At 42.5% G+C, this 15,218-nt stretch overlaps 1 protein-coding gene across 1 annotated transcript; it reads right to left on the bottom strand.

Annotated features, from left to right (window-relative positions):
• Window positions 1-12,369: 12,369 nt before the first annotated feature.
• LOC126235480 (apoptotic chromatin condensation inducer in the nucleus-like) lies at window positions 12,370-14,283 on the bottom strand. The gene has a single exon (XM_049944201.1). It carries the CDS (start codon window positions 14,281-14,283, stop codon window positions 12,370-12,372), a length of 1,914 nt encoding a protein of 637 aa, XP_049800158.1.
• Window positions 14,284-15,218: the final 935 nt, after the last annotated feature.

The raw sequence follows: 15,218 nt of genomic DNA, 5'->3' as shown, positions 1-15,218 counted from the left end.
GCACCACTGTTGAAGCAATGTTTTCATATCCGGGAGGACTGGAATGCACTGCACCCTTGAAAAGTATCAAATTCCTTACCTGACATCAACTGATCTCATTAGCACCACTGTTGAAGCTATGTTTTCATATCTGAGAGGATTGGAATCGTATCCCTCTTCGAATATTCTGATACATGCTTTCTGTGGTTTTCCTAAAATACGAGTCAATAAGCAAAGGCATTTTTTCTACCCTATAGGTTGATATAATTGATTCAACAATGACATGCTTTGATAATGTTGTTGTTCTTGTGCCTTACCTTTGTTAGCGCAGATAGCAGCTCTATTTAAACCGATAATATATCATTTATGTTCTGGATGTCCCATGGTCAATATCCGCAAGGGAATAAATGAGGGGAGTGATCCGTTTTCTATGCTTTGAAAGGGACTGAAGAGGCGGAGATTATTAGGGGAATGTAGCTGCAGTATGGTGACACGTATCTTGAAATGTACTTCTACCTACGAGTGGATAAATCGCCTTAAAAGAGGGCGTGTGTCTTTAAGTGATGAAGAGCGTTCGAACAGGCCATCCACTTTTAAAACAGACAGGAACATCGAGACAGCTGTGCAAACGATTGAATGATCTTCAAGCCACAATTGGTGATATGGTGCATCAGTTGCGCAGGGTGTGTACAGTGTGGACAAAATAAAAATGCCGCGGAAAAAATCTCATGCGCTTAGATCTCCTGTTGTTGGTCCGAATGATGTGACTTGAGTTGCCTATCTTAACGTGCTCTGTTTCTTCCAGCCAGTACATTGGCCCCAATTCATCATTTTCAAACGTCTGTGAATGTTTTAACTGTCACAAAGTTTGTGGTCGTTGGGCAGCACGTCAGCTGACAGACGAAAACAAACAAGAACGTTTGAGTGTGTGGAAAACTCATTTAATGCATTTAGAAAAAGGCAGAAAAGACTTTCTCAGTCACATAGTAGTCGTTGATGAGATGTGTGTCCTTCATTAAGAACCACAGAGTAATTGGTAGGCCATAGTACGAAAACATTCAAGCATTCATCTTCCCCTATAGGAAAAAAGTTCAATAGCTAAGCTTCTGTAGGAAAGTTAATGACGACAGCGTTTTGGAATCAGGAAGGTCGCTGATGATTTATTATACACATAAAGATCAAGAAGTGGATAATGACAGCTACTTTCGCTCAACACCTAAATAAAACGTAGAAGCGAGGGAAGTGTATTCAAAAAGTGTGACGACGCTCAGGATAACGACTGCCCTTATACAGCAGGAAAAACAAACCAGTGCATTTAAAATTTCGGATTTAAGTTGCTGGCACACCCACCGCTAGTCTAGACCCAGCTCCTAGTTGTTTCGGCTGCGTAAATTGAAGTTTTCGTCGGATGACGAAGCTGTGCAAGAATGCATGTCACACAAAGCTTCTTCTAGTGGGGAATTAGGAAGTTTGTCATAACTTGGACCAAGTGCGTAGGTACTGAAGGAGATTATGAAGAGAAATGATGCTATTTACAGTGATGTTTCCACAATAAGAAGTTTTTTTAAGAATTTTCTTTTTCGTTCGTACTTCAGGCAAATACTTTCAGTAAGGACACGCTCGGATAACCTCCCTCACCATTTTCAGTGCTCCCTCTCTAATGACATCGACGTTGACGTTCTGTTAAACACTAATCTTGCTTCCTTCGTTTATCTTGAAAGTAACTGATGATCCACACTGCCATGAGGTCGTTACCAGGTATAGGCTCTTCTGTGATCAATAGACACTAATCACCATTTTCCTTGGTGACGTAAAATGTGCTAGAATCCATAAATATCAGTTTATGATTGCATGCGCAACTTGTACAGAAATTAAACTGTAGATCTAAGAATTTAAGGGCACGAATTGAAGACAGTAGTTCAGAGTGGAGTGAGACAGGTTTGTAGCCATCTCCCACGTTTTTCGAACTGAACATACACCGATCAACGAAGGAGCTAAGGAAAAATTTGGAAAAGGAATTTAAATTAATGGAGGGGAAATTAAAAAAAAAAAACTGGCGTCTGTCGATGACCCTGTAAGCTTGTCAGGGACGGCAAAGGGCTGGATAATCGCTGTAACGAAATGAATAATGTCTGGAAAAGTGGTTGTAAGATGAGCATTAACAGAGTTTACAAGGGTAATGGAGTATAGTAGAACTGAACTAGTTGATGCTAGGAGAAACAGGTGAGACATTTAACGTAGTGGAAGAGTCTTGCTGTTTTGGCAGCAACAAAACTGTATAAAGAGGAAATAGAAAGGGCATGAAATGTAGTCTGAAATGTAGTCTCCTTTGAAATTATCTGGACAGTATCCGTTATATGGGGACGTTACGGCCGTTGGTCCCCTTGGTGCTATGAGAGGAGTAACCTACTTGCCGGCGCCGGGTTTTTCCCTCTGCCTTCTCTCATCATCATTATACAACACAAACCTGCCACCACACTAATGACACACCCTTAACAGTCACGTACACTCAACAGACACGTTTGAGGCAACTCTCATACACCTCATGCGAAGCGATGATAATGTGTGCTTGAGGAAGGAAACGCTTACCAACTAGACGACAGAACAACCGCTCGGGTTCTCCCAGCCAGCAACTGGATACGTTTCTTTCTTTCTTGTCTGTAGTCTTACACCCAAGCGAAAGGTTGACGGGCCGGCCGTTGTGGCCGAGCGATTCTAGGCGCTTCAGTCTGGAACCGCGCAACCGCTACGGTCGCAGGTTCGAATCCTGCCTCGGGTATGGATGTGTGTGATGTCCTTAGGTTGGATAGGTTTAAGTAGTTCTAGGTTCTAGGGGACTGATAACCTCAGATGTTAAGTCCCATAGTGTTCAGAGCCATTTGAACCATTTTTTTGAAATGTGGACGGTAAACAGTACAGACGAAAAGGAAATAGAAGCTATTGAAATTTGGTGTTTCCGAAGAATTCCGAAGGTTCCATGGGTAGGTGGGATAACTATTGGAGAGGTATTGAGTCGAAACGAGGAGAAAAGAAATTTATGGCAAACCTGACTACAAGAAGTGATCGCTTGATAGGACACATTCTTAGGCATCGAGAAGTGGTGAGGTCGGTAATGGATGTGAGCTTGTGAGGTGACCATTGTAGAAGAACACCAGGGCTTAACCATAGTAAGCAGACTGAAATGGATGTAGGTTACAGTAGTTATTCGGAGATTAAGAGGCTTGCAAAGCAAAACGAGGATAATGGAAAGTAGTCGAATTAAGTCGGGTGATGCTGAGGGAATTAGATTAGGAAATGAGACAAAGTAGTAAAGGAGTTCTGCTATTTGGGGAGCAAAATAACTGATGATGGTCAAAGTAGAGAGGATATAAAATGTAGACTGGCAATGGCAAGGAAAGCGTTTCTGAAGAAGAGAAATTTGTTAACATCGAGTATAATTTAAGTGTCAGGAAGTCGTTTCTGAAAGTATTTGTATGGAGTGTGGCCATGTATGGAAGTGAAACATGGACGATAAACAGTTTGGACAAGAAGAGAATAGAAACTTTCGAAATGTGGTGCTACAGAAGAGTGCTGAAGATTAGATGGGTAGATCACATAACTAATGAGGAGGTATTGAATAGAATTGGGGAGAAGAGGAGTATGTGGCACAACTTGACAAGAAGAAGGGACCGGTTGGTAGGACATGTTCTGAGGCATCTAGGGATCACAAATTTGGCATTGGAGGGCAGCGTGGAGGGTAAAAATCGTAGAGGGAGATCAAGAGATGAATACACTAAGCAGATTCAGAAGGATGTAAGTTGCAGTAAGTACTGGGAGATGAAGAAGCCTGCACAAGATAGAGTAGCATGGAGAGCTGCATCAAACTAGTCTCAGGACTGAAGACCACAACAACAACAACAAGAGGCTTGCGAAGGATAGACTAACGTGGAGCGCTGCATCAAACCAGTTTCCGGACCGAATTCTTCTATTCAGCTGCTCAGTACAGAGTACAGACTATCACCTCTCAGACCCCAAGCTTGATCGCAAACCCAACACCTTGATGGACTTGTTCACAGCGTTAATGCCGATGGCAAGTTGTAATAGTAATGCTTACAGCGCCTAACACAGGTTTTGTTGACTGATGATGTAATTTATATTACGATATGATAACAGTGTCCAACTCATGGTTTTATCATTTGACGACAATGATTTTATATTTCGCCTAACGTAAAGCTGTGAACACTTTTATGAACCTGATGATGATCACGCAGCCGAAACTTGTTGTGGAAATAAAGAATTTTATCAGCAGTTCAAGGCGGTAATATGACATTTTTCAAACCTAGATAGCCGCCAGACGGTGTGGAGCCACCTGTAAATATATCACCGGCACCTTCAGCTTACCGACAAATCCGACTGTACGGCCTTGGGTAAAGCTACAAACTCTAGGCTTTCTTCTCTGAATCCAATAATTGAAATCGTGTCGAGGAGAAGTAGCCATCGTTGAAAAGGAATATCACCAGGAGAAACGTCTAAAACCAATACCACCATCATCCATAATATTAAATTGGTACGCCAAGACGAAACTTGCGGTTTTCAGAGAAATAATTCTAAATCTGTCATTTTTACGAGATACTACGAAAGTTATTTTTCTGTATAAAAATGTTTCAAATCTGAGGACTACAGTTTACAAATATTCGTAACTGATACTTGTCAAATGTTTAAACTGGATTATGGCTGCTACTTTCCTCAAGTCTGATGTTTATATGTAATGTTAAAATGACATTGATTTCTTCATGAAGAGAGCCATAGCATGAACGTATCGTCTAAACGATGGAACATTTTAACCACCATAGGCTGTCAGTTTTATTCCTTTAATGCTCCATGCATATAAATTCATTACTGGCCAGTTTCGGCCTCAGGCTATTTTCAAATAACACAAAACAATTTTTTTAAATGAGACGTACAAGTCACTAATATCATACATTTGAAAATGGCCTTAGGCCGAAACTGGCAGATAATGTAATTTGTATGCACGGTGGATTAAAAGAATAAAACTGACAGCCTACGGTGATTAAAATGGCTCCATCATATAGACTTAAAATGACATTTCATATCCCACGTAACAAACTTTGATATGACGATGAAAATAGTACCGATACTGGCAAAAAAGACATACTGTTGGCGAGAAAGCAATTTAGCAAGAAACAATTGAGACTTTGATAAAAAATATGAAATCTGCCAAAAACAGTACGGAACTTTCAAAAAATACCGAGTTTGGTAAAAAATATAAATCAGACAAAAAACACCAGATTTGGAAAAAAATTATGAATTTAGCGAAAATATAACAGTGAATTTGATAAAAACAGGGTATTTTGAAATAATAACCTTGAATATGGCAAAAAATAGTACCGAATGTAGCAAAAAATAAAACCAAATGTAATAAAAAATAAAACTGAATTGTAGTAAAAAATAGCACCGAATTGGGCAAAAAATAATACCGAATTTGTAAAAAAAAAGAAAGAACGACGAATATGGCAAAAACTGCAACCAACTTGGCAAAAATAGCATCGAATTTGGTAGAAAATAACACAAAAATTGACCATAAAATAAAATTAATTTTTCCTGTCCCGGCTCATTGTAAATGACAAAATCCTGATAAACGAGAAACTGAACCAAATTCGCCGGCCGCTGTGGTCTCGCGGTTCTAGGCGCGCAGTCCGGAACCGTGCGACTGCTACGGTCGCAGGTTCGAATCCTGCCTCGGGCATGGATGTGTGTGATGTCCTTAGGTTAGTTAGGTTTAAGTAGTTCTAAGTTCTAGGGGACTAATGACCACAGCAGTTGAGTCCCATAGTGCTCAGAGCCATTTTTTTTTTTAACCAAATTCGTCTGAGCTCCAAGTCGGCATGCTGTATTTGTGGCAGGTGGACACGCTCGTTCAGGGGTTCCCGTGTGGAAAAGCCGCCACAATCTGGCGATTATAGACCAATCAAATACATACTGTATCGACGAGAAGGGACTATTTATCCCGAGAAGCTCTGTTAACCACTCAATAAAAACAACGCCCCAAAACTAGTTATAGGACACAAGCTGATTTATTAAATATCAAACTGCTACGCCGACTTTGATGATTATTAGTCCTAAATTGTATATGAATATCATAAATCAGCAACCGAGATTAAATATCAATTAACGGAGGTTAACATACTAAACATCATGACTGCGTAGTAATGCAACTATATTAGAAAAATGAAGATCGCTCCAGTCAACATAAATGTCAACAACTGAATACGCGACAAATTCGTTCGCCAGGCATTAGTGTTTCTTTGAACCAACAAATTGTTACCTCTCGTCGAATCCAGAATAGTCTGCAGTCGACGGTGTGTCACGCACAAGCTGCTATTTGCTTCACATCTCGGCTCATTTTCTTAAAGAAAAATCCTTACGCACTGCCAAAACTGAAATCAGGTATCCTTGGTATCACGTGTGATGGGTGTAATAAAGTACTATAACAACCTGACAATAGTTGTATATGCGCCCGAAAGCAATACAAAGAATTACGAGAGTACGTCAAAAAGTGTGTTACACATTATTATGGCAGGCAAAGTCGTTTTATTGACTGCTGCCCTACACTTTAAAGTGGCTCAGATAAGTAACAATATTTTTCAAGATAGCTGTCAGGTCTCTGTAAAGAACAGTCTGTATACTTACTAGTCACTCAGTTCCACGATGGTTGAAATCCGCAGCTCGGTCACGGAGTCATTCGAGAACTGCCGTGTGAACGTGCTCATCGTCGGAAAAAGTGTGATTGCTGCGAACCAGTTCCTCGTTTGCATGGACGTTATAATCTGTAGTCGACGTCGATGGGCGTCATTCCCAACCAGCACCAGCCACGGCTTTGGTCAAATTTTTGGCATCATTTCACTACTGCTGGATGGTGGCTGGACGAGACAATGCATTTAGTCGACCTACTGTCACAATTTGACAGCGCATCTGCGTGCAATTTAGACGTTATGCCTACAAGAATCATACTGTCCCACGCACTTCAGCTTTGGTGTCCGTTTCCAATTGCCGCTCCATTTGACTCCCACATTGTGATGCACGAGGTTACCGTATCGCAGCACAATTGTGTTCGCAGGAAACCAGGAACATGGACCCTCTGACAATGTTACGCAATGGTCTTAGAGACGACTTGTGTAAGTTATATGAATGTGTGTCTTCTGTTCTTTCGGACGTCTCGAAAAGAGCAGACATCACGCATTCATATAATTCATTCACCTCGATGGGCAACGAATCCACTTTCTTCAGTGCGGATGCGCAAACAAGTGCGACCTTCTGCGGGAAACTCTGAATAGCGAACTAGGAGGACATGAACAGAGAATGCGGATAGGTGGCGCTTGGTGGAAGTGTGGGTCGGACCAAATTCGTGCTGAGATAGTCCGCGCAGTTCCCGTAAACACAGTGTCCGGGTGGCGCAGTGACTAACGCAATTGCGTAGTAAACAGGAGATCTCGGGTTCGAATGCCGGACCAGCACACATTTCCCCTCGTCGCCGCTGATTCCGCATTAACTCCCAATGCAGCTAACATCAATAATTCCCTTAGCTTTACTTTATTTTCTCCTTCCTCCATCTAAAATGTACGTATAATGTGTAAGCTACTTTTTGATGTCCCCTCGTAAATGACTTCGTCTTGAGACATACTGAGTTAACATTTTATTCTCATGATTTCTCGTTAGAAAAACATCGGGAGGAGGCAGTGGTTAGCGATATAGCGTGCCAACTGTTACACTGTACAGGAGATGTGGGTTGAGTCCGCTAAGCTAGTAAGACTGAACTCCTGTCCTGTATTTAGTTAGCGATGTCCACAGAGGTGAAATCCAAAGGCTTGGGTAGTACGAGGGTAATGCCAAAAGTAAGGTCTCCTATTTTTTTTATAAGTACATAGACCTGTTTATTTCTACAGCGGTTTACATCAGTTTACAACTTGAATATGTAGCTATTTTTCGACATAATCACCATTTCTGTTGATGCATTTTTGTAGACGCTGTGGCAATTTTTGTATACCCATGTCATACCAGCTCACCGCCATCCTGTTCAGAAAGTTATGAACCTTTCGTCGTCGGAGCTGAATCGCTTTCTGTCCAAATATTCTTTTAACCTAGGGAACAGGTGATAGTTACTGGGCGCCAAGTCAGGACTATAGGGTGGGTGGGTGATTGTGTTTCACTGAAACTGTTGCTGGAGAGCAATGGTTTGCCTAGCCATGTGTGGGCGAGCGTTGTCATGGAGAATGTGTACGCCCTTGCTCAACATTCCTCTTCTCCGGTTCTGAATTGCCCGTTTGAGTTTTTTCAGAGTCTCAAAGTACCTGCCAGCGTTAATTGTGGTCCCATCGATTCAGCTCCGACGACGAGGTGAAAGAAGAGGTTCATAACTTTCTAAACAGCATGGCGTCGAGCTGGTATGACATGGGCATACAAAAACTGCCACAGCGTCAACAAAAATGCATCGATAGAAATGGTGATTATGTCGAAAAATAACTAAATGTTCAAGCTGTAAACTTATGTAAACCGCTGTAGAAATAAACAGGTCTATGTACTTATAAAATATAGGAGACCTTACTTTTGGAATTACCCTCGTATTACTACTGTATATCCCTATCGCATTGGCCACTCAAAGTAGATCGTGTCTGTTCTTTCTGACGTCTCCAAAAGAACAGACACCACGCATTCATATTGCTGATTCGCCTCGATGCTCAGCGAATCCACGTTCTTTAGTGCGGACGCACAAATACGTCCGACCTCCTGCAGGAATCTCTGAATAGCGAGCAAGGAGGACGTGGACACTGTCATACATGTATCACCTTGCACGTGTCACCATCTTCCGCCCGTAAAACTCGGTTGCCTCTATTCGGCCGATAGATCGATGGACAAAAGACATCAGAATATATGCAGAAGTTACTTGGATGTGAAGATGCCTGGAGGAGACCTTTGTCCTATAGTAACATCGAATAGCTTTCGTGCAACGAAAACACGGAAAAAGTGGTAATTTCCTTTTTTTTCTTTTTTTCTTTTTTGTACAGATACGACGACTTCTGAGAGGAAGATGTGAGTTTTCAGTCTCTTAGTCTTCGTACTGTCAGCGTAGCAGCAGGGTGCGTGACTCGTGTCCGCTGTGTGGCAGCCATCTGCAGCATCGGGCACACGAGAAGCGATCTGGCCGAATGTCTTAAGCGCCACCGTAACTACGACAATTTGCGGTGCATTGCAGTTAATGCATAAGTTATTTCTTCTAAAAGTTATGGGCACTAACAGATCTATCTTGATTCAGTACTTATTCCGGAAGTTTAATAAGTATTGAGAGAGCGTAATATCCAGAACGAGTAAAAACAGAATGTCAGCTAAGCTGTTCAGCATCGACTAGTATGTAAATGATTATAGCTGCAATTCTCTGCGAAAGGTACAGTGGTCACCAGAGTGACTTAGCGTTGTTTGTGTTTACTGTTGTTACCTGTTTTTAATCGGCTGGAGCCCTCCGCACCCACACCGGCATGATGAACAACGCAAAAGGTGTACTGCCGTCTCTGAATATTGGTTAATTTTTACTAGGGGAGGTCTCGTAGGATGTCTGATTATGATAAACCATCAAGGGGAGCCGGAGGTGCCTATGCTGCCCATGTTAAAATCACTAAGTTTGAGGAACATTTATGAATAAACTACCAAATAGAAAAATTGAATTTTTTTTACATATAGAGCGGTTTAGTATTGCAATTATGACAGAGGAATTTTGGAGTATCTTTTCTAGTTTCCTTCCAATTACTTTTTTTTATTAATGACCCAAATTTTTTACAAATAATTGCTTTATAATTAAACTGAAATTAAACTACTGAAGATATTGCCAAATGGCTGTGTTACAATGTAAGTTTGACCACTAGGAGTGCTGTATAAAAATTTCATCTCCCTAGCTTGAGTGGATTTTGAGAAAATGTTCCTTATATTCGAAAAATTCTAATTTACGGGAAATGGCTATCAAAGTTTCTCAATACATTCCTGTACTATAGGATGCATTATCAGGGTCTTCTTCTTCATCCTCCAAAAGCTTCCTCTTCTGTCTTCTTTTCTGGCCTGTTGTTCCATCATACTTCATATGTCTTTCTCTTCTTTCTGCTCCTCTTATCCTTTCTCTGTCAATATTTCTTAGTGCTCGTACAGTGTTCACCCCAGCTGTAAATCCTAATGCCTTCAGAACTTCACACTTCACACTGTTCCCTTGGTTGTAGGTTACTATTGCATCATAAATGCCAAAGTGCAGTGTTTTTATGCTTACAAACACCCTTTTATGAATCACTTTCCAAATCAAATTGTTTACACTCTCATTACGATTCTGCGTCTTTCCGTGTAGACATTTGTGTAACAATTCTGGCTGTGCTAAGTCATAAAAAATTGGTTTTATTGCATTTATCAAAGCTGCTGGCAAACCATGTTTGTGATCGTAGTCCTTTTTTGCATTATATTTGCACCAGGAATCTTTTGGGCACAGGCTGTGTTGAGGGTATTCATTGGAAGAGGCAGTATGAAGGAACAATGCCCACACTGCTTTTCGCATGTCACTAACATTACTAGTATTTTGCCTTATAGCATACCCATAGTATCTCTGTACACGTTCAATCACCTCATCAGTAAGCCTGCCTCTCCCTCCTATTGTCTTTCCATCACTGAGCTTACTTGAAACCAAAGTTTGTTTGAGCCTTCGAAGCCGTGCACCCATACGCTTTTGCACAAGCCCAATGCATTCCAACTTTTCAACTACAAATTCATTTCCATATGGTTTCAGTTCCTCTATAGTCTTGAAACCTTTGGAATCACCATCCCCAAGGTAGTATTTGTACCTAACGTTGTATCTTCGAACTGAACGTTCAAAAATTTGTTTCACTCCATCCACCTCCATTGCTCCACTTGATCGACTAAAATTTGCCTCACAGGTTCCACGGTGCTCTCCTGTGATTTTATTTTTGCACCTACAATGTTTTGATAATATTGCAACATCTATCAGTTTTGCACTATCACCACAAGTAGCAGTTACAACCACATTCAGGGATTTATGACCCCTCTTTTGCCAGGAACCATCTAATGCCACTACCAAATCCCTAGAACCACTGTTCATTTCTACAGATTCCTCCACTGCTTCCTTCATGGTTTTCAAAGCCACATCTTCAACAGAGGATCCTACCAGTTCACAGTAGTACCCAAATTTGCTTGGAGGCGATGGCAAGTTCATAATACCACAAAACAGTTTACCTGCAGCAGACCCTTTTCCAATGGATTGAAGACCATACACAAGTCGAACATTCACATCAAACACTCTAGATCGTCCATTTTCTCCAGAGAGACAGGCATGTGAATTGTAGAAAGTCACTTGATACTTGCAACATGCACTGATTATCTTCATCTCACAAGCTAAACCAAAGTGCTTTGTTATCTCTAGTCCCACTCCTACTCTTGAACACATTTTGCACATAACACTTTCTTTCAGCACAGAAGATAATAATCCAATATTCGGTACTTCGTTAATATCATCACTGTCGCTAACATATTCACGAAATCTGTCACTTCCACCAGTCAGCTTCTTGCTACAAGATGTCACAGGGCTATGGCCAGCAATGTGTTGCTTAGCAGAAGAACGCACTGTTTCAGTAATTGTAGTATCGCAACTTGGTATTAGTGTTAATTTTCTTTTCCCTACGTTCTTCCTCTTCTTATATACACGGTTACTAAAACGTGGCATCGTAGCCAGAACAACGCTTTACACAAGAAGTATAATACTACCAACAACAGGCGCAACGCTGAACTAATTCGAAACGGTAAACAGCAGAGAGACGATGATCCGCGCTCTTAGCGCTTCATTTGTCACAGAAAACAATGTGGCCAACCCTTGCATACTCGCTGTATGCGTAACATAAGGCGCTGTATGCGTAATAGGCCGAGAAAATCCCAAGCAGTTCGCCAGGAAGTCACGAGAGGGTGTTAGATGCATTCAGCGGCCGCCCATTTCCTCTGCAGGCGTGGGGGAAAATGGTAATAACTCCACTTCTAGGGCGAGTAGAACAATAATTCAAAGTTTACATTAAAGAGGAATGTTCCAATTAATTTTCAGTAGCAAAAAAAAAATCGTAATTTTTTGGATTTGACCACCTCCAGCTCCCCTTAATACGTGCTCATCTGGGGAGAGAGTGGGCCGAAAGTTGAACGAATGGTAGCGGTTTGAAGGGCAGAGGAGAAAATAAGAGCCAAGGGAAAAAGGCTTTGCGATAGTTGGGTCGGTTTGTAAGAGCAGTAGCAGATTTCTTGCTGCCTGAGACAGGTCATCGATGATGATTCATTTATTATTATATTTTTATTTCTTGTTAGGAGCTATCTTTGACGTTGTGAAGCGACGTTACTCGCCGGCTGCGTGTGGGTACTGGCTTTGGCTTCTTGACCAGCATCAGCATACCTTTCACGTTGTGAAGCGTTGTTACTTTGCGGCTGCATGTGGGTACTGGCTTTGGCTTCTTGACCAGCATCAGCATACCTTTCACGTTGTGAAGCGTTGTTACTTTGCGGCTGCATGTGGGTACTGGCTTTGGCTTCTTGACCAGCATCAGCATACCTTTCACGTTGTGAAGCGTTGCTACTTTGCGGCTGCATGTGGGTACTGGCTTTGGCTTCTTGAGCAGCATCAGCATACCTTTCACGTTGTGAAGTGTTGTTACTTTGCGGCTGCATGTGGGTACTGGCTTTGGCTTCTTGAGCAGCATCAGCATACCTTTCACGTTGTGAAGCGTTGTTACTTTGCGGCTGCATGTGGGTACTGGCTTTGGCTTCTTGACCAGCATCAGCATACCTTTCACGTTGTGAAGCGTTGTTACTTTGCGGCTGCATGTGGGTACTGGCTTTGGCTTCTTGACCAGCATCAGCATACCTTTCACGTTGTGAAGCGTTGTTACTTTGCGGCTGCATGTGGGTACTGGCTTTGGCTTCTTGACCAGCATCAGCATACCTTTCACGTTGTGAAGCGTTGTTACTTTGTGGCTGCATGTGGGTACTGGCTTTGGCTTCTTGACCAGCATCAGCATACCTTTCACGTTGTGAAGCGTTGTTATATTGCGGCTGCATGTGGGTACTGGCTTTGGCTTCTTGACCAGCATCAGCATACCTTTCACGCTGTGAAGCGTTGTTACTTTGTGGCTGCATGTGGGTACTGGCTTTGGCTTCTTGACCAGCATCAGCATACCTTTCACGTTGTGAAGCGTTGTTACTTTGCGGCTGCATGTGGGTACTGGCTTTGGCTTCTAGACCAGCATCAGCATACCTTTCACATTGTGAAGCGTTGTTACTTTGCGGCTGCATGTGGGTACTGGCTTTGGCTTCTTGACCAGCATCAGCATACCTTTCACATTGTGAAGCGTTGTTACTTTGCGGCTGCATGTGGGTACTGGCTTTGGCTTCTTGACCAGCATCAGCATACCTTTCACGTTGTGAAGCGTTGTTACTTTGCGGCTGCATGTGGGTACTGGCTTTGGCTTCTTGAGCAGCATCAGCATACCTTTCACGTTGTGAAGCGTTGTTACTTTGCGGCTGCATGTGGGTACTGGCTTTGGCTTCTTGACCAGCATCAGCATACCTTTCACGTTGTGAAGCGTTGTTACTTTGCGGCTGCATGTGGGTACTGGCTTTGGCTTCTTGACCAGCATCAGCATACCTTTCACGTTGTGAAGCGTTGTTACTTTGCGGCTGCATGTGGGTACTGGCTTTGGCTTCTTGACCAGCATCAGCATACCTTTCACGTTGTGAAGCGTTGTTACTTTGTGGCTGCATGTGGGTACTGGCTTTGGCTTCTTGACCAGCATCAGCATACCTTTCACGTTGTGAAGCGTTGTTATATTGCGGCTGCATGTGGGTACTGGCTTTGGCTTCTTGACCAGCATCAGCATACCTTTCACGCTGTGAAGCGTTGTTACTTTGTGGCTGCATGTGGGTACTGGCTTTGGCTTCTTGAGCAGCATCAGCATACCTTTCACGTTGTGAAGCGTTGTTACTTTGCGGCTGCATGTGGGTACTGGCTTTGGCTTCTTGACCAGCATCAGCATACCTTTCACATTGTGAAGCGTTGTTACTTTGCGGCTGCATGTGGGTACTGGCTTTGGCTTCTTGACCAGCATCAGCATACCTTTCACATTGTGAAGCGTTGTTACTTTGCGGCTGCATGTGGGTACTGGCTTTGGCTTCTCGACCAGCATCAGCATACCTTTCACGTTGTGAAGCGTTGTTACTTTGCGGCTGCATGTGGGTACTGGCTTTGGCTTCTTGATCAGCATCGGCATCAGCATACCTGTAACTGTTGGTTTCATTATGTTAGAGTCCGATATATCATATGTCGGTATCACAGTTTAGAGTAGTGTTTTCGGTTTGTTTGTGCGTTGGTGTGCGAGCTGGTCAACTTCCCTACTGTAGCCTGTTGGTCGGCTGTGATATAAACTGGGATATCCAGTCAATATTGCTGACGTGCAGGTGCTTGCCGATGTTGTCACCAGTCAGTGTATCTTAGCTCTCCGTAAGTAGTTGTGCCCTAGCCAGCAATGTTTTTGCCGCTTTTACTTCCACCTGTGGTTGTGAAGGTGTTGTTACCAGGCCTTGCAGGGTACATGAGGTCCGTGAACAGCGTCAGACGTTGAGTGATGACTGTCAAGGACACGGAGATGCCAGCTACTGATGCGAAACAGTTTTTAAGTTCTCCATTATATGTTTCTGTATGAAATTTAGCCTAAATTTACCTCCCACTCTAAAAAAGTCTACGTGTGACCAAAACTCTGTACCGACAAATTTCTATCTAACTCAATGTCGTATGCTAACCTTTGACTAATCAGAACTTAGTTTGAATTGAACTGTAACTGGTCTGAATGCAGCTTGTCTTTATACTATATACGCAACGGAAGTAAAACAGTTACCTGACCCTAATCAAAATTTCCACTTACCTCTCATCTTGACAAAATTGTTGCAGATCTCTTGAAAGCACAACAGCAAACAGCAATTAGACAGTGGCTAAGCTAGATTTCTATCTCTTTAAAAAGGTGGCTCTGAGCACTATGGGACTTAACATCCGAGGTCATCAGTCCCCTAGAACTTAGAACTACTTAAACCTAGCTAATCTAAGGACGGCACACACATGCATGCTCGAGGCAGGATTCGAACCTGCGACCGTAGCAGCAGCGCGGTTCCGG

The sequence above is a fragment of the Schistocerca nitens genome, chromosome 2 (assembly GCF_023898315.1).
Source record: "Schistocerca nitens isolate TAMUIC-IGC-003100 chromosome 2, iqSchNite1.1, whole genome shotgun sequence".
In the NCBI taxonomy this organism is placed as follows: domain Eukaryota; kingdom Metazoa; phylum Arthropoda; class Insecta; order Orthoptera; family Acrididae; genus Schistocerca; species Schistocerca nitens.
This window is presented reverse-complemented; position numbering and strand designations above follow the sequence as displayed.

Coding starts and splice junctions, on each gene's coding strand:
- LOC126235480 (XM_049944201.1), bottom strand. CDS start 14,283: ATGCAGCCGCAAAGTAACAACGCTTCACAACGTGAAAGGTATGCTGAT.